At 39.6% G+C, this 24271-nt stretch overlaps 1 protein-coding gene across 1 annotated transcript in view; it reads right to left on the bottom strand.

The window, feature by feature from the left end:
• APP (amyloid beta precursor protein) overlaps positions 1–24271 on the bottom strand; it is a 210383-nt gene that overhangs the window by 67933 nt on the left and 118179 nt on the right. Inside the window, exons 6-7 of the mRNA XM_035545590.2 lie at positions 22161–22366; positions 12454–12621 (exon numbers count right to left, since the gene is read on the bottom strand). Of these exons, the coding sequence (XP_035401483.1) occupies positions 12454–12621; positions 22161–22366 (374 nt within the window). The remainder of the gene's footprint in view (positions 1–12453; positions 12622–22160; positions 22367–24271) is intronic.

Raw genomic sequence — 24271 nt, forward strand, 5'->3', positions numbered from 1 at the left:
AGACCTAGTAGCCTACTGTTCACACTTGCACAGAACGTCCAAATGGATTTTATTATGAAAACATTCAGACAGTAAAAATTTACAGGGCCATTAATGTCCTGCACAAATGTAAGAAGAGGTTCTGCTGGGGTGCAGTGCTGCCAGCTGAATGGCTCTAACCACTGTAAGCAAATTCCAAAACCAAAACATTCAAAGCTTGGACTGAGTGAAAACATTTCTATAACGCTCAAAATTATTTAAAAACATCCTTCCTTTTCAATCTCTCAAGCACCAAATTAATCTTTATTTTTTCTGAAGCTGCAGTTAAGTGTTACACATTTTAATTCCATTTGCAAAATGAACGTAAAATCCTGCTTCAAACAGGGAGAAATTTAAGAGCTCTAGACCAGATTCCAGGGTCCTGTTTCCCAACACAGGTTAATCAAACACTCCTAGGGACGAGCCAGGCAAGCTTAAGGCAGCACTCTCCGTATTTGCCCACTGGAAGCTCAGGAACACCAGAGACAAATGTAAATACCCTTTTGCAATGTTTAACTAACCTTGCTGGATTTACCTTCCATGACTCTCTTTCTTTCTCCCCAAACCTGGGTGAAATTTAACATTCACAATGTGGTGTGGCAGCAAGCTCCAGTTTCTTAGGGCCGTGCAAAGAAAATCCCCTTCTGCCTAAGCTGTTTTCTGGCTGCCTCTGCAGGACACAGCAGGTTTTGGGGAGAGTTCCAGCACATTCTCCATCTTTCCCTGTCTTTTACAATTCCCAGCCCCGAACTTACGTCTGTACAAATGTGAGTGGAAAGAAGCGATGATCAAAATATCTGTCCAATGAATTATGCAAATTTAACCTTTAATTTATTGAACAGGGGGGAAAAGGTCACCAGAATTTGTAATGAGATCTGCTAAGCCACCTGTACATTTAAGGTCTGATTACCAAAAGCTGCTGTCTCACACACGTGGCCTCTCCAGCCCAGATTTCCTGATGACACGCTGGCTTCCCACTGGGACACTTACTGCCTGCTTCTAAACAGGTGACAATGCTGGGTGCTGAGAATGGGAAAGGCTGGTACTTCAGTGCTGGGTGCCAAGGATGCCTGACAATGCAGCCCCCTCCAAAAGCTGGTTATAGGATCAGCAAGTGCGTGCCTGGAGCACCAGCGGCCTTGCAAACAACCGCAGCTCCCCAGGGAAGCTCCTCTGCTTCAGAGCAAGAGCAGGCACTTTGGGAAAGCAAGGCTCACGAACGGCTGCTTGGAATTGCATCAACACTGGAAAATAAGAATTACAAGTTTCCTAGTGGGAGCCCAGAGAGCACAACCAAATCAAACAAAGACTGACTGCACGTTAAATGCAGCAGAGCTGGATGCCTGAGAGAGCCAGACTGCATCCAGGAATGCTGGAAGGGATGCGGGAAATATGCTGACATCCACCTGCAACGTGCTCCCTCAAGCTAACGCTGAGGATGCTAATGCTAATGAAAAGCGATACCGGCTAGGAGGAGAAAGCAATCACTCCTGACCTTCTGCAAAACACAAGAGTGAGATCGCTGGCCGAAGGCTGTATGTGATTCTCCACTACGCACTCTGGCACATCCAGAGCCTGGGCACCAGGCACCGTGCAGTGCCTCGCGCCTATATACCACTGCTGGAGCATTTGTGTGGATCTGTCACACACGCAGGCGATGACTGCAGGGACCAACCTGCTAATACTGACCACATCTCAAACTGCAAACAGGGATAATGTTTAAATGCTTAAAAACCAAAAAAGATGTAATTTTCATTAAAAGGAAGTTCAGCATGAATGCTTAGGAAAATACTAAAAGGTAAGATGAAATGATCACATACAGTTTCGTCTTCTGCTCATATTCTGGTGCAGTTATTTTATGAGCAGTTAGCCATCTACGTAATTTGAAATCACAAGTATTTCTCTGACATAAAATATTCAGTTCTTAAGAACACAAAGCCCTGCAAGATTTTGCTCCCTGTATTTATAAAGCCTGCAAATGATTATGTGAGAAGTTCCCCATCTGTTTTTTAAAAATTGTAATTATCTACAGTATGTTTAAAAGCCTTGCGATTCCAACGTAACAATAACTACTGGCAGCCCACCGCCCCAAAAGAGACTTACGAAAATACTGGGCCTCCCTTCTTCTGCAATAAAGGAGAAACATTTAAAAATATCTTTATGGCTGTTGGCATAAAACCTACCATTTCCATTCCAGTACATTTGGGAGTTTTATTTCTATGGATGTGTTGCATGTTTTCTCATAGTAAATTGGGAACATTTGGTCAGACATCAGTTACGTGTAAGGGTTCCTTAAAAATCTGCAGCTTGATGTCAGTTTTTGACCACATGGGCTGTTTGAAGGAGGTTTCATTTTCCATGCATTGTCTGTTTTATAATGTAACTCATTCTGGTACTGTATGAAGACCGATCAAAAAGCACGTGTTGACAGCTGTGGAAGAAATGGCTATCAGATAACATTTCCTTCATACTTGCACTCATTTTACCTGTCAATTCCCAAACAATTTTATTTTTTTTTATTACACTTTAAAGTACTAACATTCCCGGAGACACAGGTTCAATAACAAAGCCAAATTAGCCTCTACACTATTTGTTCATTAACAATTACTAATATCAGAAGAAAGACCAGGAAAAAAAAAAGGCAACTACGTCTTCCCCCAGATTCTGTGTTTTACTGTTTTGTATAAAAATAAATAATCCACATCAGCATCTCCAGTGAAAGAAAAAACAATCACTCACCATGCTCATATAAAGTGAAAGGGTTGGCAGATGCCCCCTTCCTGAATGACAGTGGCTGCTGCATGCAAGACAGGAAGCCATTTGTAACGAGAGCATTACCTGACTACACCGTGGGATTCAGTGCATGCATTCATTGCTTCTGCATTCCACGTATGTAGCTGCCTCACTAATGAAGGATTAAGATCAAAGCTTTCAGTTGTTGACTAAGATCACAACTAATTATAGTACTTCTGACAGTCACAAGTGCTTACGGAGTATCTTTAGCAGGAAGGGTTTCTATTGTGAAATGAACAGTTTTACAAGACAGTATACTAATCCTTTTGCGAATAAGCTACTCCTCTTACAGCAGGGTAGCAACACCCACAAACAGACTCTGAACATCGAAGGAAAACACTGATTACCTTTTTATTACACAATAGACAAATTACTGGCTGAACGATACAGGACAAATGAAGGCTGGCTGAAGGTTTATATACGATATAAGCAAATTATCATTATTGTATATGTAGGGAAAAGGATGTATCAGGATGAGTTTTGTGAAGTTATGTTTAGTTAATACTGTTACACTTTTCCACTTTTAATTACTTCATACATTATTTCACCAAGATCACTTCCTGAATCCTGTCTAAAATTAAAGCAAGAAAAAAGGCAAAGGCAGAGTTCCTCCTACAAAGAAGGGAGGAATGAAGTAGTGAGAATGAAAACCAGACATGCCCCCAACTTTAGTATTTTACCCAGGAGTGGCAGGTTGTTGTTGATGTTTGTTTCTTATCATGATTTTTGGGAGAGAAATACACAGCAGTGCTGTGCTTCAAGTGTCTGTGTCACCCCTGGACTGGTGGGAGGCAGAACTTGCAGCACTGGCACTTGGTTATCACTGGCCTCTCAGATAACTCTTTCTTACAAAAACCCTTTCCTATATTTTTGTCTCCACCTTCTCCATTTCAGGCACTTTCTGGCAGTCCCAAGTCCCAAATCTAAAATTTAGCTTTTCACTTTTAAGCTATGAGACAGCCTCCTCTCCAACACCAGAAATTCCTGCAATCACATCTATAGTGCTACCAGGTGTCTCAACAACCTACTTACATGAATTGTAAGAGACACAACCATAACCCAAGGTCTGAGAGGGAGCATTCTGAAGCCTGGATAAGAGCTTCTGGATGCTTATACAAACCTTTTCAATATCCTCCATCACCAATCTTCATAATTGCTCGATACTTTAAGGGTAAGTTCTGAGAGCCAGATCTTTTGCCTTGTGACTCATAAGCACATCTCCCTGCTTGGAAGCTAACTGCGGAGTGAACTGTGCTGATTATGCTCAGAGCATGGAATTCTTGTCCTTCAGGAATTCCTGTCACTCAACTCCAGCTGCCCACTTTTTAATTTTCAGCAGAGATGTTCCATAATACAAACTCCCATTAAGATTTTCATTGACATTAAGGCCCATCCTGTTCAACTACATATTCATCACTCAGCCTGATCACAACTACTCCACTAGGTTTTATTTATCTCGTACATTTGCTTTCTCGTCATGTTTTGAGGATTATCTTTAAGACACTCCAGAAGTCTTTGGACGTAAAGCATTCTTCATAAAAACTAAGGAATTCTGACTACAATAGTGGGGAATCAGAAGACACAAAACAGGCTAACAGACTGGAGAAAAAGAAATGTATTCTGCTGTCAGAAAAAAATATATGCACCTTGGTACTGAATTAAAAAAAGCACTCTGTAATAGTAATAGTTGTATGCCCAGGAATCACATTTCAAACAGTATAAAGGACCAGCAGTTCTCAGACTTTACTTCTTCTGCTTCCTTTTCAGGATGTCTTTTCCAAAATTTTGTTAAATTAGATGAATGTTCCTGAAGTGGATTAGAAAGCATGTTGTTTAAAAACGTCTACTAGTTAAATTAAAAGAGATTCCAGGCAGACGTGACATGAAGACAGTTAACACATGAAAGAGTAGCTGATCTCACCCAGTGTTCCAGAGGGATGCTCCTTCCTTTCTTAATAGTTGGGTCTTCTCATTGTTCTTATTACCCATCAAGGCTAAGCTACTTTGTCATCAAAGACTGAGTATCATTTCTGTAATACTTCATAACTTGCATTACTACTCAAAGAATAAATACAAGTCAATATAACAAACTTAGCCTGAAAATGCAATTAATTGTCTCAGGGTGGAAAAATCACATCATGTTTAAAAGTTATACTCCCTTTTGAACCTTACTTTGCAAAGACTGCTCCTATCTTTCATTGACGTGTTACAATTTTATTTAAATAACGATGGTATCCAAACAACAGGCAGCTTGAAAGACAGTTTAATGAAGTCCTTCACGGAGACTTCTTGGAGAGAAAAAAAAATATCATAGTCATATTGTGTCTTATCTATTACCTTAACTACGGTTGATACTTGCTACTAGGGAATTTAAACTAGGTTTAATTTAAACTTTCTCATATTAGAGTCCTTCTGCATAAGAACTTCAAGATACATTTCCTATCCATGCACAGATATAACTTGACATTCATCCTTTCATTGCATCTCCATGACTGCAACTTCCTTTTCACCAGCCCTGACAAATGCAATTTTGTGTTGCTCGTATCTATTCAACACTCATCTCAGTCATTAATTGCTCAGATCACTTCCCTGCTTTGTGTTCTTTGATTCATTTCTTTTCTTCCATCTTGTGCAAAATAATGAGCTTGTGTCAACTTTCAACGTATCTTCAGGTCTATTCTCTCTTTCTCCCCTTCATATCACCCGTGATTACCCTCACTCAATAGTGAGGTCTGATTCTTACTCCCTGAGAGCCAAGACCTCCAGCTTCCAACAGCTAGTCAAATCCCATTAGGCAGTGGCTGAAATTTTGAAATGAGGACCCGTCCCCTTTTTCTACCTCTTCTGCCTGGGAGGAGGTCCCCAGAGCAAACAGTCTCTTGATGGCCTCTCAAACATCTTTGCAAAACACTGCTACAAGGTCATTCTCTTCTGATTTGTCACCATAAATTTGAGTACTTATCAGGAAAAAAAGCATGCAATTATTCACGTTACATCAAATCATAATGCTGTGAATAAACACAACACAGAAGTATTCTCCTGAACATGCCTTCTGCTGTGGTTGTAACCAAGAGATAGCAAGTTCCACGGAGTACAAAAGAAAACACAAACAAACAAACAAACAGTTTAGACACATTTACAGTATTTCTCTTTTGAACCCTAAACTTTATCCAATTGCTCTTTTAAAAAGGCACAGCCCAACACTGGCTCCACAGATGGTTCAAGACTGAAATATAATTATAAATTTGTATAGATGAAGAAACTGGTAACAGGAATTAATCACTTCCATTCCCTAAAGGTGGTAGTCAAAATTTACAATTTAAATAGATAATGGAATTCATCCATTTATAGCTCCTAGGCACTAAATGACAAATGTCAGGCACTCACAATAAACTGCAAAAAATGTTTTTCTTAAGATTTCATCTACACTATTTGAAATTGGCCTCATCTTCATCAAGATGCACAATTCAGTGCAGTTTTCATGCCAGAGAAAATAAAACACAGCAGATACAGGCAATTCATGCTGGAGATGGTGGGAAAGGGACACATTTATGTGAACTCTTGAGAAGTAATGCCCCCTTTACTCCTAATTTGGGAAGCAGTAAGACAATTGAATACAAAGAGGCTTTATGATAAAGCAACAGGTTGTCATAGTGTGACTGGCATAGTGTAATTGCAATCATTTCTTTTTGTTTTTTTAGTCATTCAAATAAAAAACTTCATACTCATGTGAAATGCTCTCTTGCAATAGCACTACTTACAAAGGTATGGATTTTTAGAATTTGAAATGTTAGCTCTACACTTCTGTATTTTAAGTTATATCTCCAGTAGTGCTGTGACAAATTAGTATTGCAGCTAGTTGCTGTGATGAATATTTTCCAGCACTAAGTGCATTGTCGGAAAGACGCATTCCTGGCATGAAGCAGCTTGCAAGCTCTACTGCTTCTATAGGCCTAGGCCTGACAGCTACCCCATAAACCTCAAGAACAGCGAAAGGGCAGTATCATCTAGTTCAGATGAATGTGCTTTACATGTGGCCTGCTTTCTGTCTTAAGCCCCATACCTGACCTCAAAGCTCGAGTGATCTCTGAAGTTGTACAGATAAAACGAGCAATCACCCGGTAAATAAGACAGAGGATTAAAACATCCTTCCTAACTAACAATTGGTTATATTTTACCACTCTGCTTACTTGAATGCCCTCCAGCTCTCTAATGCCTTATCACTTACGACATGCTCTGGAAGTTGGCATGCAAATTTAGCTGCCAAAGCATTTTACTTCCTGTTAATTAGAGAGATGTCAAGATCCCGAACAAGTAGCAAATGTAAAAGGAAATCACCGACAACAGGAAATGATTGGGATATCATCTTATACGTCTCTGCTGTTGAAGGGTGCAAACTGTTATACACACTACCTAGGAAGAGAAATTAAACTGGACAATGAAAAGTGCTAGAGGTCATGTATTCTTCCCTCACTTAAGAGCATGAACTGCAAAAACATTAAGATTGGTCTCATTTATTATCACGGACAGACTGGTACTAGTCAGAAGTCAAGGTGAAGTTAGCCTATATGAAGAGCGGTAAGAGTGGATCCTTCATATTGGTCTTAATCTTGTGCATAATTATTTTAATATTTAGTGTGACGTTTTATGTATATTATTAACTTGTAGCTTTTAGTGTCTCTTCATACTTTCCACTTGAAATTGAAATAAAGTATTTCCCACTTACCAACCACCAAAAGATTTAGCAAGGTTGTAAGCTTCCAGCATTTAGTCTAGAAAAGAAATCCTATTTTACCTAAATTCACCCCCCAAAATCTGTGATCATGCTGTAAGATATCAAAAATAAAGGAGTACTTGTTGACATTTGAACTTACTACTACGTTTCACAGGGAAGGTGGAAGAGGTAACTGACAACACTGGATCCTACGGGCTCCCTCTGTTGTTAAACACAGCAATTAAGCGCAATATTAAAAAACACCCTGTTTTATAAAAGGTCATTTCAATATGTCAAACTTTTCAAAAACTGACTGTGCCACCAGAGTACAGTTTCCTTCGGCTTTAGATACAAAAAAAATGCAAATACTGCAGCAAGAGTTCCATCACATTCTTAATTTACCACATCACTGCTACAGGATCTGGAAGAGAGCAGTGTTGTACGCAACAGCTGTTAAATTGAGCACATTTAAGAGCTCTGAAGCTCCACGCACATCCAAGTTAAGACTGGAACATTAACATCATATCAAAATAGTTTCTAGAAGATTTACATTTTCTGTAGCTTTAAGGTTGTTTAACTAACAACAATCAAGAGGACAAGTGAAAAAAATCTTACAATAGATTACTTTTTATTACGACAATAAGACAGAATTAATTCCTTCAGTAATGGCACTTTATCATCTTCTGCTTATTCTTGTCAATACATACCCATTTTGAGGTCATTAAATCTCAATTAACCATCTGATAGATGTTAATGAATTCAAAGAAGTCATTATGGCCAGTCACACAGTCAAAGCTTGACTCCTTAAATTGAATAGAAACTGTAGACAGTATCGAACATCCTTATTAAAAATCAATAGAGAGAGAGCATGTGGTCTGGCAGGCTAAAGGAACTGGTAACAAGATGTTTAAAGCCTTCTACTTCTAGGGCAATTATACATCAATTCCAGTGTTGCTGCATGATAAATGGAAAAATTTGACAGCAGTAGCTCCTACCCAACAGACAAGTTATTTTTGTCAGACCTCAGAGCATTAGTCAAATTCATTGATAGCAAAGAGAGTCTAAGACTTTGTACAACCTGACAGAACCACCTTTTCAGATCAAGGCTAACAGACTTCAGCAAGGAAGCAGAATAAAACATGATTTTTTTTCCTGTAGACTGTGTTCAGGATATTAGTATTCAGTATCCGTATTTTCAGTATTCATAGTATATTGGTATTCTTGACAATAGAAACCCCTCAGGTTTTGGTTCACTCCAATTTCAGCACATTACAAGAAAAATAAACTCATATTGTACCCTTTCATCCTTTGGCCACTATCAAGAGAAACACAACCATTGCCTGTTATTTCCTATTACTCTCTGTACAATCTAACTCATTTATCCTGCAAAACTATACCTAGACCAAGGGAAGGCAAGTTTTTAGGTTTCATCTTGTGTCCTGCCTAAGAGAGGCTCACTGGATTTTTACAGAACACCACAGAGCAACAAAAATGGAGAGAAAAGAGGTAAAGGTCAGGACAAATAAATAATCATGAATGCAAATAGCTGGGGGAGGGAGGGGTAGAAAGATGAAATAGAAAGATTAAGTTAAGGGTGACAAAGAGAAGAAAAAAGGCCAGGAAAGAAGAGGGGTGGCCTAGACACTGAGACTGAAAGTCTTTCGTACTGTTTTTACCTTTTCTTCAACGGGATTGGAGGTTCCTGATCCAACACTTTCTATAACCAGTTAAGTCAATCCATCATTTTCAGCAACATTGGACCGGTTTCAAAGACAAAATCTCACTTAAGTGCCGAAACATATCATTTTCAGGACTTCTAATAATTTTAATTGCCATTTCTGTTCAGCAAAATGATGAAGAATTATGAAAAATAGCACGGTGATACTGAGACAGCAGATGAAACCAAAGTATTTTAAGAACAGTAGTAAGAGGTACATAGATCACGTGAAAATACAGCAACAAGAAGATAGCTAAGGTAGCTTGGAAAGTGTACCCTCTAGACTCAAAAGCTGCTTGAGAAACTACTGAAGAAAAACAAGAAAATAGACCAAAAATAGGATTCCCAAAGTAAGCCAAGACACACATGAAAAGAACACAAACGCTAATGTGGTATTGTTTTATTGATTTGAACCTAAGAAAAAACAGACTTCCATGACAGAGAAAAGAGGAATATTCTGGGCTCATATGAATATCTTTATGGATATGCCATAAGACTAATTTAGAAGTTGTTTCTTTTTTCATTTCAGATGTCACATGCTGTGGAAGAATTGCCAGTCTCAGAAGAGATCATTTATCCTCTCAAACAGCACAGGGACAGACTGTACAACTTCTGCTACCAAGAAACAAGTTTGAAAAAGGAAGACAATTTAATTTCCAAGTTTGATTCAATCCATAATATTCTTTTTAAGATCATGGACAAGGTCATCCCTTGTAGCAGAATGATTTACTGTAAAAAGATTACAAGGTTCTTAGGACTTGCATCTGAGCAGTCTCACTTTCATCCTAGAGCAGACTCTGCAGTTTACTGGTTAAAGCAGTCAGTGCTGTAATTTTACCTACAACCTGTATATGACAAGCAACGTCACTGCATTATCAGTGCAACAAATTACAGTCATCATTTCAGGTCTAACTATGGGAGAATAACTTTCATGAAGTCTGTTTTGTGATGTGACTGTTCTTTAGTCAGCAACACCTTTCCCTGTATGTAATAACTTCACAGCGCTATGAATGCCAGAAGTGAAACTATGATTTGAAGTGCTGGGTGAGCAACTGCAGCTCCATATGCAAGATGCACTATATTAGGAGACCTCTGAGTCAGCACAGAGCCCCACTACAGGATTTGGACAAAGCAATGCATCCATATGGCTCAGCTTGAAGGGCAGGAGCCAAAACTGAAAAAACTGAAAGTTTAACAAAATTGCAATCTTGAAGGAGTCAGGATCTACTTCAAGTCCTTATTTATGCTACTGCCCAGCCTCCACAAAAATATTCTCAAATTTTTAGTAATGCTGACAAAGGTGGTAATAATTCTTAATTCCTATCAGGTATATGAAAATACATACTTTTGCCAACCAGAACACCAGCGTATACAGCTTTTAGAAACTCTTCTATTGACCATAAAAGTAAAGTGCACAGCACAAAAGGCTAATAGCTATTTTTGTTCAATCCTACCTTGTTGGGCAAGACAACATGTCCACTGAGCAAAGGAACAGGTACTGTCGCAGGAGCAAGAAGATATAATATCAGAGGTTGGTGCCTTTCACTTGCCTCTTAGGGACCAAGCCAAGATCCATGAATTTTCCAGAGCTCTGAGCAGGTAAATCTTGTTCACTCCTATTATTCTTCGCTTGCTAACTGGGAATACTTCCACATGTAAAGTAGCATAAGTTTCAGTTTATCAATTATTTTCCATTATTAGTTTTGAAGGCTATCATATTGTCTTTGATCCAATCACCATTTAAGCATGAAACTCACCTTTGATCCTATTAAGCAAGATACTCACCTACACATGACTAAAAAAGTACCTGTCCTTTACAAATTCTGCTGGTCATAGCAATAAAGAATAAATTCAGCCCCATCTCAGCTACCTAAAACTAAATGTACCAGAGGTCAAGGCTTTTCTAGGGTTACTGTTCAACACCTCTCTCACTGCAGAATTTTTTTATGCCCCTAATCTGCTTGAGCCAGCTATCTTCAGTTGACTTTTCTTTCCTTGTTCCATGTCTACAGATCAACTGCCCATTAGAATCACATACCTGCATGTTTCATTGCAGAAACATTCCTTCATTAAGATTTTCTTCTTTCCACTTCTGCCCTAAATTCACTTTTGTTACAAAGTCCTACTTTTTCTTGCCTGTTACAGAGCTCACAATCAGAGAGACAAACCATGTTATTCAGCTCCAAAAATGCCCTACTTAGGACAGGAACTTAGCAGTTCAAAATGTAGTTCTTTTAGCAAATATAGATCTAATTCTAACATGCAGCATATTTCTTCTAGTAGCTACATATGTAGCATATTTCTCCTCTCTCCTTGCTACATCTCGTGTTGCAGAAGCTGATCGATCACTCCTGCCCAGTCATCTAGTCTTTCTTCTCATCCCTCCATGGAGCTTTGAGCAGCTCTACAAGAAGCAAAGATGAAACAAGCCTGCAGGACTGGAGTAGAAATCCTGCCTCCATGAGTGCTCTCCAAAACGAAATGCAGCTGCTGAATCCAGTGCCTGATTGACCAGCTGCAGTATTCTGCTATGGGCAAAACCAACCTTCTCAAACCAAAACCACAGTGCAAATATGCTTTCTTTATAGAAAGTAATCATTAAAATATATAATGTGTTAAACAAAGCAAGTGGGAGGTTATTCGCATTTGTGCACATCACGGCTGCCGGGAAACCTAAATATCAAATGGCAACTCACCCTTTTTCCTTGTAAACACACACAAAGCATTCAATCAAATTAAAAAAAAAAATTGTCTTCCAAGCCTGGAAATAAATCTTCTGATATTCTGATGAGCTTATACTGCTTTGATGAAAAAGAAATACATGAAAATACAGTGTATAAACTAAGCGCTATTTTTAAACTTACCTGAGACTTCCCTAAAATTCATTTTTTTCCTGTAGAAACATTGCACATGCAGAAACAGGGACTCACAAAGTGTTAGTGAGCTTTGACAGAAGATGAAGACAAAGTGAGCGCGAAGGCCTGGTTTACAGAAATGTTAGGCTTCAGCCAGCTATCTGCAAGATTGTCTAGAGGGCAGAGAAGGTGCCCACTACCATGCTGGGTTAGCGAGAGGCTAACAAGGACCGAGAGGTGAGCGAGGGTGCTGGACAGACGCGGGCGGCAGGAGCAGAGTTAGTGTGAGCCCAGGCCCGCTCCCAAGCACCGGGGCCGGTCAGAAAGAGGCGGCGAGGGGCCGGCGGTGCACTTACGGACGCTGCCGCAGACTGCCATGCAGTACTCCTCCGAGTCAAAGTTGTTCCTGTTGCCGCCGCAGCCGCCGTAAAAGAAGGGCGCGCATTTTCCTTCGGCCACGTCAAAGTACCAGCGGGAGATCATCGCGCGGCAGGGACCCGTCTCGGCTTGTTCAGAGCACACCTCTAGTCAGAGGAGACCCGGAGGAACCACATTTAGCGTGAAAATGGCCTTGCCTGGATTTCCACCTACCCAGTGTGCCGAGGCACGCCTCAACACCCCCGCCTGAGGAACAGGGAGCACCTAGGGGGCGTTCCGGGGGAAGAGGAAACCCAAATTACTGGCTGCTTCAACGTTTCCTCCCGAAAACTACCCCAGAGATGGTGCAGGCACATTTTGAAGCTGTTCAGACTCTTGCCGCTAAGCCTCAGCCACAGACCTGAAAGGAAACATCTGAAAGGATGAGGTGCCAACTTCTTTCATGCTGGCTTGTAGCTATGCAACCCCCCCAAACTGAGTTTCCTAGCTTATGTAAAAGAAAACAAACAAACAAAACATTTATGAGCTATACAGGAGAACAAATTCTCTTCAGGCACCTAATTATATACAATCACTGACAAACAAACTCCCCCTTGCACCCGGCTCAGTACAGGGGTTGTGATTCATAGTTCAAGGACTCACATACATAAAATTAGTGCCACAGCTTTACTCCATCCACGGGAAGAAATTTCATCCCCAGTGAATGTATAGAGGGAAAAAAAAATAAAACAGTTTGCATTTGTTTTTATTGTGAGCTGCCACAGTCTTTGCCTATAACCTGCAACACATGAAAACCTGAGGGAGAAAACAAAAACAAACTATGCAAATTACAGGAAGACAAAGGAAATTCTGCCCACAATTTGGAATCCAGCCAATTACACGTGTAAACATACAGCCCTTTACCAATAATGTTCCAAACAGAAAAAAAAAAAAAAGTTTGATCTTCCAACATGCATATACATCATTTCAAAACCGCATAGTATTAAACATCAATATGCCCCTCTTTTGCTTTCATCCACCACACTATATCAGCAGACAAACTGGCACACTTACTAGAGGCATCTAAATCCTCTGCATAAATGTGAATTTTGTGTAAGGCAGTTCCCCAAGGGTTGAAAGGTGGGGAGAAATATCAGTGCACTGGCACTGGAAATGCTGTGCACGCTCGTCACCTCTAAGATGCTGGCTACGCAGAACCCCTCTTGACAGCCTCTGTCCTGACAAGTGATCGGCTCTGCACTCTCCCTGGGAGCACCGCTGCTTACTGCATAGATTTGAGATTCATTTGTCATCAGTAGTTGATGCCTGCCTGCACTTAAATATGTAAGTGTAGGTATAATTTTACACACGTATTTATTTATAGGTATGGTACATGAATATGCTAATCTTAAGAATCAATTTTAGGGAGCATATACATCTGCTCCAAGAGAAACAGACCCATGTATTTTTTTTTTCAGTTAGCAAAGGTATACTACAAATTTTATGCTTCTATATGAGGTGATTTTTGAGAAAAAAGCAAACCAAATTTAATTGTGCAGACCATTAATTACAACTAATTGCATGCTACCATGAGATTAATTATATACTACATTTAGTACACAAGTGGTTGCTCAGATTCAAATAACATCTAGACCTGCCATCCAATTATACAGCCAAACCCTCACACAAAGCTAACTTTGCAGAGACTTGGAAGAGCTGCCACATGTCAATTAAAAATGAATAGTGACTCATGACATTAAAGAGACAGGTATAATCAAGAGAATTCTGGCTGGCAGGAAATGTCATTTCAGAAAACAAAGGTCTCAACATCTCTGTCTTCCTTTTAGAATGACTTAATTCACGTTGACTACGGACTGACCTCTAACCACACAATAAGCACCTTCTATGTTTCCCTCAAAATACTGGAGTTGCTATAAAGTCTGCTATATTTCATTTTGTACTGTTAAGTGTTATCAGGATGGGAACGATTCACAGATTTAGTTTGAAATTTCCTATAGGTACAGCTCTCACAGTAATAGGACCTGAGATTTTGTGTATATGCAAATAATGTGCAAAAATGAAGGTAACTGTCCATCAAATAACTGATGCCAGTGAAAACACGGAATTAGCTCTCTGGAAACTACAGTCATTTATACAAGTCAAGATGCACTTGGACACGCATTCTGGAAACCACTGGGTAGTGCATTAAAAACAGCAAGACTGAAGCACTGGAGCCTGCACAGCCAACCAGATTGCTTTCGGTGAGTCCTAAATGGCAATTATTTCACCACAGAGAGAAATGGCCTACTGTGCAAACTGTTTATGACCTACATGAAGATGAACAGGAGAGGGAAACTGTTCCACGACTGCCCTCATTGAGGGAAGTGTGTTGCTCGTTCGGGGTAGGGAACTTCTTGCTGCTGTCATCCCTTTTCCAGCAGGGCCACCACTGTCCACCACCACCTTCTTTCTGCAGAGGGTTCAGAGTAGCGTTCCTTTAGCCCTGCTTCAGCGGCGAAGGCACATTTTTAAACCAGCTTCAATGCTTGAAAAACAGCCCTGGTTGCTCCCATTGCTGGACCAGTTGCTCCTCCCATGCCTCTCCATATCCCCATCACCTGTACTCATTTAAAAAAGCCACAAATTTAATCTTCAGCTCTACTGCTGTAACTGAGGGGATGGAGCAATGAAGCAGAGATGGGAACTTCTGCAGCTTTTCTCGGGCTAAGAAAAAATTACTGCCATCCATATCCTGCTTCCCTTCCACTAGTACTGAGTGTAGCAATTAAAGCCTATGATGGATGAGCTACGATATTTTCACAGATATTAGCAGCAGGCAGCATACACTGCTACATGATTCATCAAAGAATTAAAAGCTGTCTTTGCTTCACATAGTAATCCTGTTGCTGAAAACTGATTAAAAGATGAGTTACTTTTTGCCACTGTGTAATTCAATTTTACTAGTTATCACAAATAATTTTTATCCAGTACAGCATTACTGTGAGCTTTGCTTTGTTTAAGGAACTGGCTCACTGTCCCCCTCCAAAAATGCATTTTTTGCCTTTGGCTCTGCAAAACTAAACAAATTAAAAAGGACATGCTTTTGTCACAATTCAGGTTCATAAAGCGGTCTAAACTGTAACTGTTTTCAGATGCTTACAATTTTCACACCAGCCCTCTGTAAAACTCCTCATCTTCTCTGTGCCCTAAACCAAAGATTACAGTTGCTAGTTCCTTCCCTCTCCAAAACCTTACATTTTCTACTTTTTTTTTGAGATAATCCGGGGAGAATAATTCAGGTTTTCTCATCTGAAGCTTCTTACATACTTATTCTAGTTTCCTGATGCAAAAAGAGATATTTCTAACAAACCAGGTAGATCACTCCCTGGAGAACAGTTGTGTAGCAAAGCGTTTTGATTTGCTTTTAAATTAATACATAAAGTGATATACTGCAAACAATCAACATGGACGTTCACTGTTACTTTTCCTTAGAAATGGATAAGCATAGTTTTCAAGTATGGGGACATTGATTTATAGTGGCTCTACATGAAGAACTTCCATAATGCTCACTTACGCTGTTAGCAAAGCTAATTAAAATTTATGTGCAAACATTCTAGGTACTTTTGATGATCAATTCTTACAGAGGGAAATATAAAATATGGTTCTGAATGTCATCTCAAAATTTTTCATTACCATACAAATTGGTTCTGCTTGTTCCTTGAAGAAAACTGATTTTAAATCAAAATGAAATAATTGCTTTATTTCAAAATCTCAACTCCACGCTTGTTTTTTTTTTTTTTTCACACATGGGACTAACACTTGCTCTGTGAAAAACAACATTTTCAATAGAGGAATCAGAAACAGAATTTAAACTTCTAATGGGAAAAAAAAAATTAAAGTTACATTTACATACTTCTATTACCGTAAACATTACGGTTATTCATTATTTTCTTCAGGATTTGAGTTTGTACATGATATTTAAGTGATCATGAAAACTAAGCTCATTTAAATGCTGGCACAGATTGCTCCAAGCCTCAAACCAGAAATTAAATTTGAAGTGATTTAAGAAAAAAATAAAAAGGACAAACTGGAGGAGTTAAAGACTCATCTTGGACCTGTCTTGGAAGCTGGGTTCTATATTTACTTTACATCTCTGAAAAACCTCTTCTGCCTTGATGCTGCATCAGAAAGATCCCATCACGCTGGCTTAGAAATATTACACATTCTCTAATTTAGCTGTGGTATTGGAAAATACAATGTATTTATGACATTTTCTGTACTATCAGCCCTCGAGCTGGACATTGATATTTTCAAGTATATGCAAATAAAATGCTCTCGTGTATTTTAAACATGTGAACCAGCTCAGTAGCACTGGTATATATATTTGTGTTGTCCATGATGGTATCAGTTCAAACTGTGTCTCATACTCACGCGAACAAGTAATGCACTTAGCTGCTTGAGTAAATGGGACCAGAATTTTTTACTCTATCCTTTGTATTTCACCAAAGAACAAAGTAATCAATTAATGAAAAGAAGATAAAGGAATAAACCTCTGAAATATATACCATGAAGTATATGCTCCGCTTTACTACGTGCTAGTACATAATGTTGTAAGTAGAGTAATTTTGGCTTCCATGTCTTCAGGAACAGAGAACTATAGTTTGAAGATATTAATACACACTTATCTATTCTAGGCTCCATTTTTTAACTAGCTGAGAAAAATTAGACAAGGTAAGGAGTAAATGCATACTGTTTTTCTTCCACTGTTCTTGTTCCAAAATGGAACGGTACTGTTTCATTCAATGAATTAATCAAAGGGAATATTTAAAGATAATCTCACTGAAACAAAGCCTCCTCATTCTGAATATATAGTTAGAAGAGGCAGCCAAATTTTAGTTTGAGTATTCAAAGACAAAAGCTAATTTCATAGGAGGTTTTTGGAATTAGGAAGAGACAGCTGGGAAGCTGGCACAAACTCTAGGAGTAAAGTTGGTGCATTAGCTACACAACTGCTAAACTACTTTCTATAGATAAAGTTAAAAGAAAAAGCAAAATGATGAGTTCCAAATGCTAAAATGAAAAACAGCCTTTCTTAAAACTGCTATTTCCATCCTAAGCAATTAAGATTGGATTTTTCTCTCTAATGTTTATTCTTAATCTACTGGAGGGGGATATTTGGTATATGAGAGAAAAAAAAAAAGTAATTGTACACATGGCTAGAATACAAAGCCTTACAATTTTCATGTGGAAAAACTACATGAAAATACATTTTCTATTTATTTGTGCAAAACACAACTACATTTTAAACCAAGGTGCCAAATAGTTACCACTGATGGCCAGAACCCAAATAAAAACCCCAGCTTGATTTTTAAGTGTAAGTCAATAAAATTTCACGAATTTATGTATATTTTACAAAAGTTATAATTGCCACATACCATCATAATTATGCCAACATGGCAAGACATGTGAATATGAGGATTAGCTCAAAAACACATTCCAGACTTTTTACACAGTAAAACAAAATATTCAATTAATAACTGCTTCAATATAGTAAAGTGACATTTTATCTAGGGAAGCAGATTCTGGAGTAAGAAAGTCATTCAAATGAAACCACTCTCCACCCTCCAACCTTAAATAAAGCAACACTATTACTGTGTTTAGTATTTAGTACATTTGCTCTTGACCCAAAATATTAACAATATATTGCTTTTTCATCAGCAAGATTACTAAACCCTAAAAAAGACATATTGCAACATATCATGAAGTATTACGTTACAGTGGAACAGCTGTGCTTTAAATTATAATGTCTAATTAAAAGCTATCAGTTATTTTAATGCAAATCCATTAGGTTAATTTTATCAGCTCTTGCTCATGTGTTACAGTAGATTATCATTCTTAATGAAGATATCATAAAAAAAGCAGAAGAGTTAGCATAACGTGCACTACTTGTATAGCAACGTGCCAATGCTTTCTTAATACGGAATAATACAACCACACATTATCACTTTACAAATAAAGCATACTGAACAGCCTTGAAGGAAATGAAGAACAACGAGATATTACTTTAACAGAAAGATAATAACCTTTCAAAGAAGAAAGTGGGACAAAGCCACTGAAGGTGAAAAGATCACAATTAATCTAGTATATGCTACTAATATTCTAGAATTATCCCCAAAATTACAGCTGATGAGTCTAGTAATCAGGGTTAACCTCCCTTACCTTAGAATAGGTGATAGCTGTCACTGAATGTATTTGAAGTCTTTCAGACATATAAATACATAGCAAAAAAAAAAAAGTATACTGGATCAATAAAGCTAGGAGCTACAATAAAAATATCAGGCTACTTTTCTCCTGCTAGGAAACCAGAATATGATCTCCTGCTTGCAACTCCAGATTGCAAATGTAGTTATAATGCCATGTCAACAGCACTGCTAAATTCTTTCCTAGCTGTTTGAAGAAATCCAGTTGAATCAGATAAAGCAAAACCGATCGCTGAAGGGCAGCATTATGTGCTAGACGGGGCAGGTCAAGCTTATGCTGAATCTCCCCCATCTGCCAGTAGGTATGCGAAGACGCTGCCAAGTGTTTTTGCCAGGCTGCTGTGTTTGACCCTGCTGCTTTCCTTTAAATGAGACCTAATTGACTGCCATGCTGACGGAAAGCGTTAAGTTCAAATTGTTTATTCTTTGTCATAAGCCAAGAGAGACTGTTTTTTCTTATCGCCTGCTGTGCTGAAGGAGAGCAGAAATCATAAACAACTACATGCGACGTGCTGCTTGCTTCAGTCACACACTGCAAGGATGACCTGGAGCCTGGATGGCTCACAAACAGCTTTGCAAAAACCTGCAGTGCAGCTGTGATGGCAGCAAGCTGCTCTGCTGCTTGCACCTGGCCACCAGAAAGTTACCTCCCTTGCTCCATACAGAAGCAGAATCAAGAGCCACAAGGTTTCTTGCAGGGCTCTGTAAGTGAGCCACACTCTCCTCAGCACACATTCCGTGCTAACATCTCCCAGTGACCAAGGGTGAAAAATGCAGATGTGACATTAACTCACGCTGTCGATCCCTGTAACCTCAGACCCACCATCTGCTAGATTTAACATCTGGACTCCAGCAAGAGCAGATCTGAAAGTTCAAGCTGGGTCTGCCGCTGCACTCCGTACGAACTGAGACTACAGACGGTCCCTCAGCAAAGACAGGAATGCGAGTATTGCCAAGTCCTGTGCTAGGGAAAGTTTATTTGCACTTCTGAATAAACATTATAGCTCATAAGAAGTATGGTCACTACAGAAAATGAATGAAAAGACTATCCTCCCATCAATGACCTCTCTCATTCTCTAGGCAAGACTGTAACTTCCTTCTCACTGGAATTAAGTCTGGAAGTAGATCCGCTATTGCTGTTTTGATCATGACTCATTAAAGTATGCATAGAAATAAAATCGCCTGACAAATTGATTCTACAATAGTTCAAGTGTCTTTAAAGTATAACATTATGTTTATGCTTTTCAATTATTTACGGCTGATGGCAGTCATTCCATTGATTTGGGGGAGAAAAGGCTCTGTACCAGCCCACAATTAGACTTAATTTATGGTTTTAGAACAGTTGTTCTTTGCTGATTTCACATTGAAAACCAACTCCTCTAAAACTGGACACACCCACTCTCTGTGCTCTTTAATGCTATGACATGGTATTAGCCACAGCTTCATAAAGTACACTTAAAACCAGCTGTAAAGCGTCTATGAAAAGCATCTTAGGATACGTTTTATGAACGGCATTGACTAACACTTAGGAAAAGTAGCCTGGAGGCCACAACAGAGCTCACATCCACAAGAACAAAGCTCCAATGCTTAATCCCACTTGAAGAGGCTTCCCAGATGTCTCCACAGCACGGCCCACTTCCTAACACGCACAGTGCCTACAAGGCACCTCTGGCTTCTTCATTTGCACCGGCAGCAACAAACTTTTCTGTTTGCAACAGCGAGTTCACAGCGGATGCTCACAACTGAAGATCCCGGACCTGCTGGCAGCATCAGGAGGACATAGAGCCCTGAGGGAAGCCTTCTCCCAAGCATGGCAAGGGAAGCAGGAGCAGGGGCCAAGGCTATGAATTACGTGGGCATTTCTACGTTTGCAAATAAACGAGCATTCTGCATAATGCAGCTCAGTCAGACGTCACTTACAGGCGCTCAGAGACAGCCTCAGCACCCTCCGTGCCCCAGGAAAGCTGGAGGTCAGAAAGCCTGAGGGGCTGGGGCAGAGCTGTGCTGGGAATTTGTATAAGTAGCAGACTGCCCTCACCCCATCTGCAGCAGGACATACCTCAGTCGATCACCCAAGGTGGGAAATTATATACTCAGGAGAAACAGGACAACAGCTTTTCATCGTTAGCAAGTATGCATGTTTCTAAGGGATTTTTAAAAGGTTGCTTCAATAGTTTGCCTCCTATTTTTTCTATTTCACATTCATATTATTATATACTATTTTCCTGAAGGCTAAACATCTTAACCTCTTTGAAATGTCAACCTCAGTAAAGAAACGAGCTCTACCTAATTTGTCCTCATTTCCACTCATCCAAAATCCCATTAAAGTGAAGTGTTCTTTTTTTCCCCCCTCAATATTCATTTTCCATTCAGAACAGGGCGTTTTATCCCCAGGTGGTGAAAGCTCACATATGGAAATATATTTAATTGGTTTAAAGATTTAAACATAATCTCCTCCCAACCCCTCCTCACTGAGCTGGCCCTCCAGTAATTGAGCAAAACACTCAACAGACAGAGTTATATAAGACAGAAATGCACAAGACTGCTTCTCCAACATTTGCAAACCATTTTACCAAAACATTAATACTTTTGATGAGGGAGCTTATCTACACACAGACTGAGTAGAAAAACTAAATGAAGAGACTTGGCCTTTTCCAAGGTATCTCCTTGCCACCCTTCTGTCACGTGCACATGAGAAATCATAGCTAGGAAGCCTCTGCTCCTTTTCTGTACCTGCCCTGCCAAACAACAGCACCATGGTTCACTGCTTCATTTCACTACGATCCCAATCACTGCAATTTTGCCTCTGCCTTCTGCAAGTCCCAACTCCTATCTTTTTTACTGTAGCTTTTAATCTCATCTTCTGCCATCGTCTCCAGCAGTTACTGGTAGAACTGTAAGCACTGCAGAAAAAATCAGTGTCTATCTGAGAGAGATTTACATCATGTGGAATTGTTCTTATTAAAAGAGAAATATAAGAACAACTCATTCATATACATGACCATGGAAAACGTGGCATTTAAACATACTATGCTGCTCTGTTGTGCATGGACTAGGGTGCTACCTCCTGCTTTGAATTGACACTCTCTTCTCCCATAACAAATACACATGATATTCCACACGTGATTTTTCTGTGTTATTTACTATACATGGCAGTCAAATATTATTTAGTGTTACTTCAATTAAAAACAAATTGAAAAAAAACCAACAGAACACCTCTTCAGTTTCTATCTGCACCATATGCAATGACCAGATACCCGCAAAGAATACTTGTAATGGGAAAGGGAAAGAGGAGTGAATTCAACTTGCAAATTACAAAAGACAAAACATAAAGATGCAGCAACTTAGGCTATTTTGCTGTTTGGAACATTTTTTGTCATAAAGGGCAAATACACAAAGCAGCAGGATTAGTTTTCCAGCCCCATGCTAAGTGCCCACGAATTTACCTCTGACAACCTCTTCCACAGACTCTGTAGTTGTGGTGGTGGTGGTTGCAATGCTGGTAGTTCTTTCAGTTGCTTCCTCATACTCTTCCTCTGTCTCTTCAATTTCATCACCATCACCATCGTCATCATCATCATCGGCATCTTCATCTTCCACAACAGTTAACTCTTCGTCTTCTTCTGGCTGTTCTTCTACTACCTTATCATCACTAAATAAAGAAAATGATAATGATATGTCAGCAACAAAATGACTTCAAGGTGGTGAGAACATTTTGTCTGGAAACACTTTAAGGACAGGAAGGTACCTGTTTCTCCCTCTCCCCAGCTTTAAGTAAGAAAAAAAAAAGAATCAGAATCAGTGATGCTGGAATGTCCCACTGAAATCAGAAATGCTTGAAAAAAAAAAGAAAAGCTAACATTAGCAATGCTGTGAGAAACCTAGCAAGATGCCAGACTGGAACTCCTCTTTGTACACAGGGACGGAAAAAAGAAACCCTGTCAGCAATACTGTATTTTGACAGCTGAATAACACTCCAAATACACTTGCTTCACGCTGGCATCAACAAATCAATTTGTATTTTGAAAGAAGCTTAAATTAGCTCAAAATGCACTCAGCTCATACGCACATGAAAGCGAGAGAGTTCCTCAGGATTTTCTCACTCGGGAGACAACTTACCCAAAGGCTTGCTGTGGACTCTACCTTGCTTGACACTCACAGAGGACAACTCAGTGTCAAACCAAACATCCAGCTGACCTGTAATTCTCTACAGTCACTGATTTTTTCGTCCTGTTGTCAAAATAGTACTCTGTGAATAGAAAAGCCACTTCTAAAGGAACTGCGCACAGAGCTGTCTGCTTCCACAAGGTTCACTCAAAAGACAACGTCTGAAACGTGTAGAACTTTTTTTGGGGGAGGGAGGGGACAGTTCACACACACTCATCCTTCAGCTGACTGCTGCTAGCTCTTCTCTTTGCAGTTTTATCTTTTTCAGGCACCTCAAAGCAGACAACAGACACGACAGCACTGCTAAGGAACTAACATCCAGGGAGGGAGAGGACCCTTCACACTTTGGGCCTTCTGTGCAACAGCTGCACTGATCAAGCGGTGAAGTCTGCCCGGTTTTGCTGCTGTTGCTGCCCCCTCAGCCAACACGTGCTGCTGCTCGGCATGGCAAGCTCGGCTCACTTGTGCTGCGGTGCCAACGCTGCTGGGGCCTCTGTGGCCTGTAAGGATCTGCAAGGCCTCTGTGAACACCAACGGTACTACACTAAGCTGCTGTGTGAAGGAGGGAAAAGTGTGGGCTCACGAAGAAAACTCAAACCACTCGGCTAAATCTTGCCATATATCACAGCTGCTTTAAATGATAATTCATGTAGATACCTAAAAGCCCGAGGACCTCAAATCAGTCTTGGGCAATATGAAGGAATACTGCAGTCGGCTGTCAAACGTGTTTGGTGGCTTAACGTGTCAATCATTTGCTGGGATCATTCTTAATGCTGAACGATATACAGGCAATAGGCCAAAACCCATACAATTACCGACTGCTACTGCGGCTTTTGAAAGCCTTCCTAACACAGTGCCAGCTGCAGTAAGATCTCAGGTTTGTTAAGCTGATCTTCTACTTGAAATTCACTACTAATGAGTAAATTATATTTAAATATTCAAACATGCAGTGACTTTTTGTCACCATCATACACATGAGGTTTTCCATCTTTTTTTCATGGCATCGCGTATGCTTGAACAGCCTTTTATTTGAAGTTAACAACTTGCCTCCTTCACCTCGTTTTGAAGACTAAGCCTGTAAAATTTCACTTTACAATATGTTGTCTAGTACGACTTTGAAAGTAAACTCAGAGCAAAGAAGAGGACAGTATGATCGTCTTAATAGGGTGTGAGGAAGAAGTTAGGAAATAGTGATAGAAATCTTGCATGCCGCAAGACTCAATTCTAGGAAAAAATTAAGACTCTAAACACGAGTGTGCATTCTCTGTTCCTCACCCCCAAAGATATCTGGCCACCCAAAACACAGCAGAGACTTAAAAGTAATAATGAAACCTTTCATTTGGTGAATCCTAGGCAGGTTATAAAAACGTATGTAGTAATAGCTAACTTA

Source organism: Cygnus atratus, chromosome 1 (assembly GCF_013377495.2).
Source record: "Cygnus atratus isolate AKBS03 ecotype Queensland, Australia chromosome 1, CAtr_DNAZoo_HiC_assembly, whole genome shotgun sequence".
NCBI classification, from domain to species: domain Eukaryota; kingdom Metazoa; phylum Chordata; class Aves; order Anseriformes; family Anatidae; genus Cygnus; species Cygnus atratus.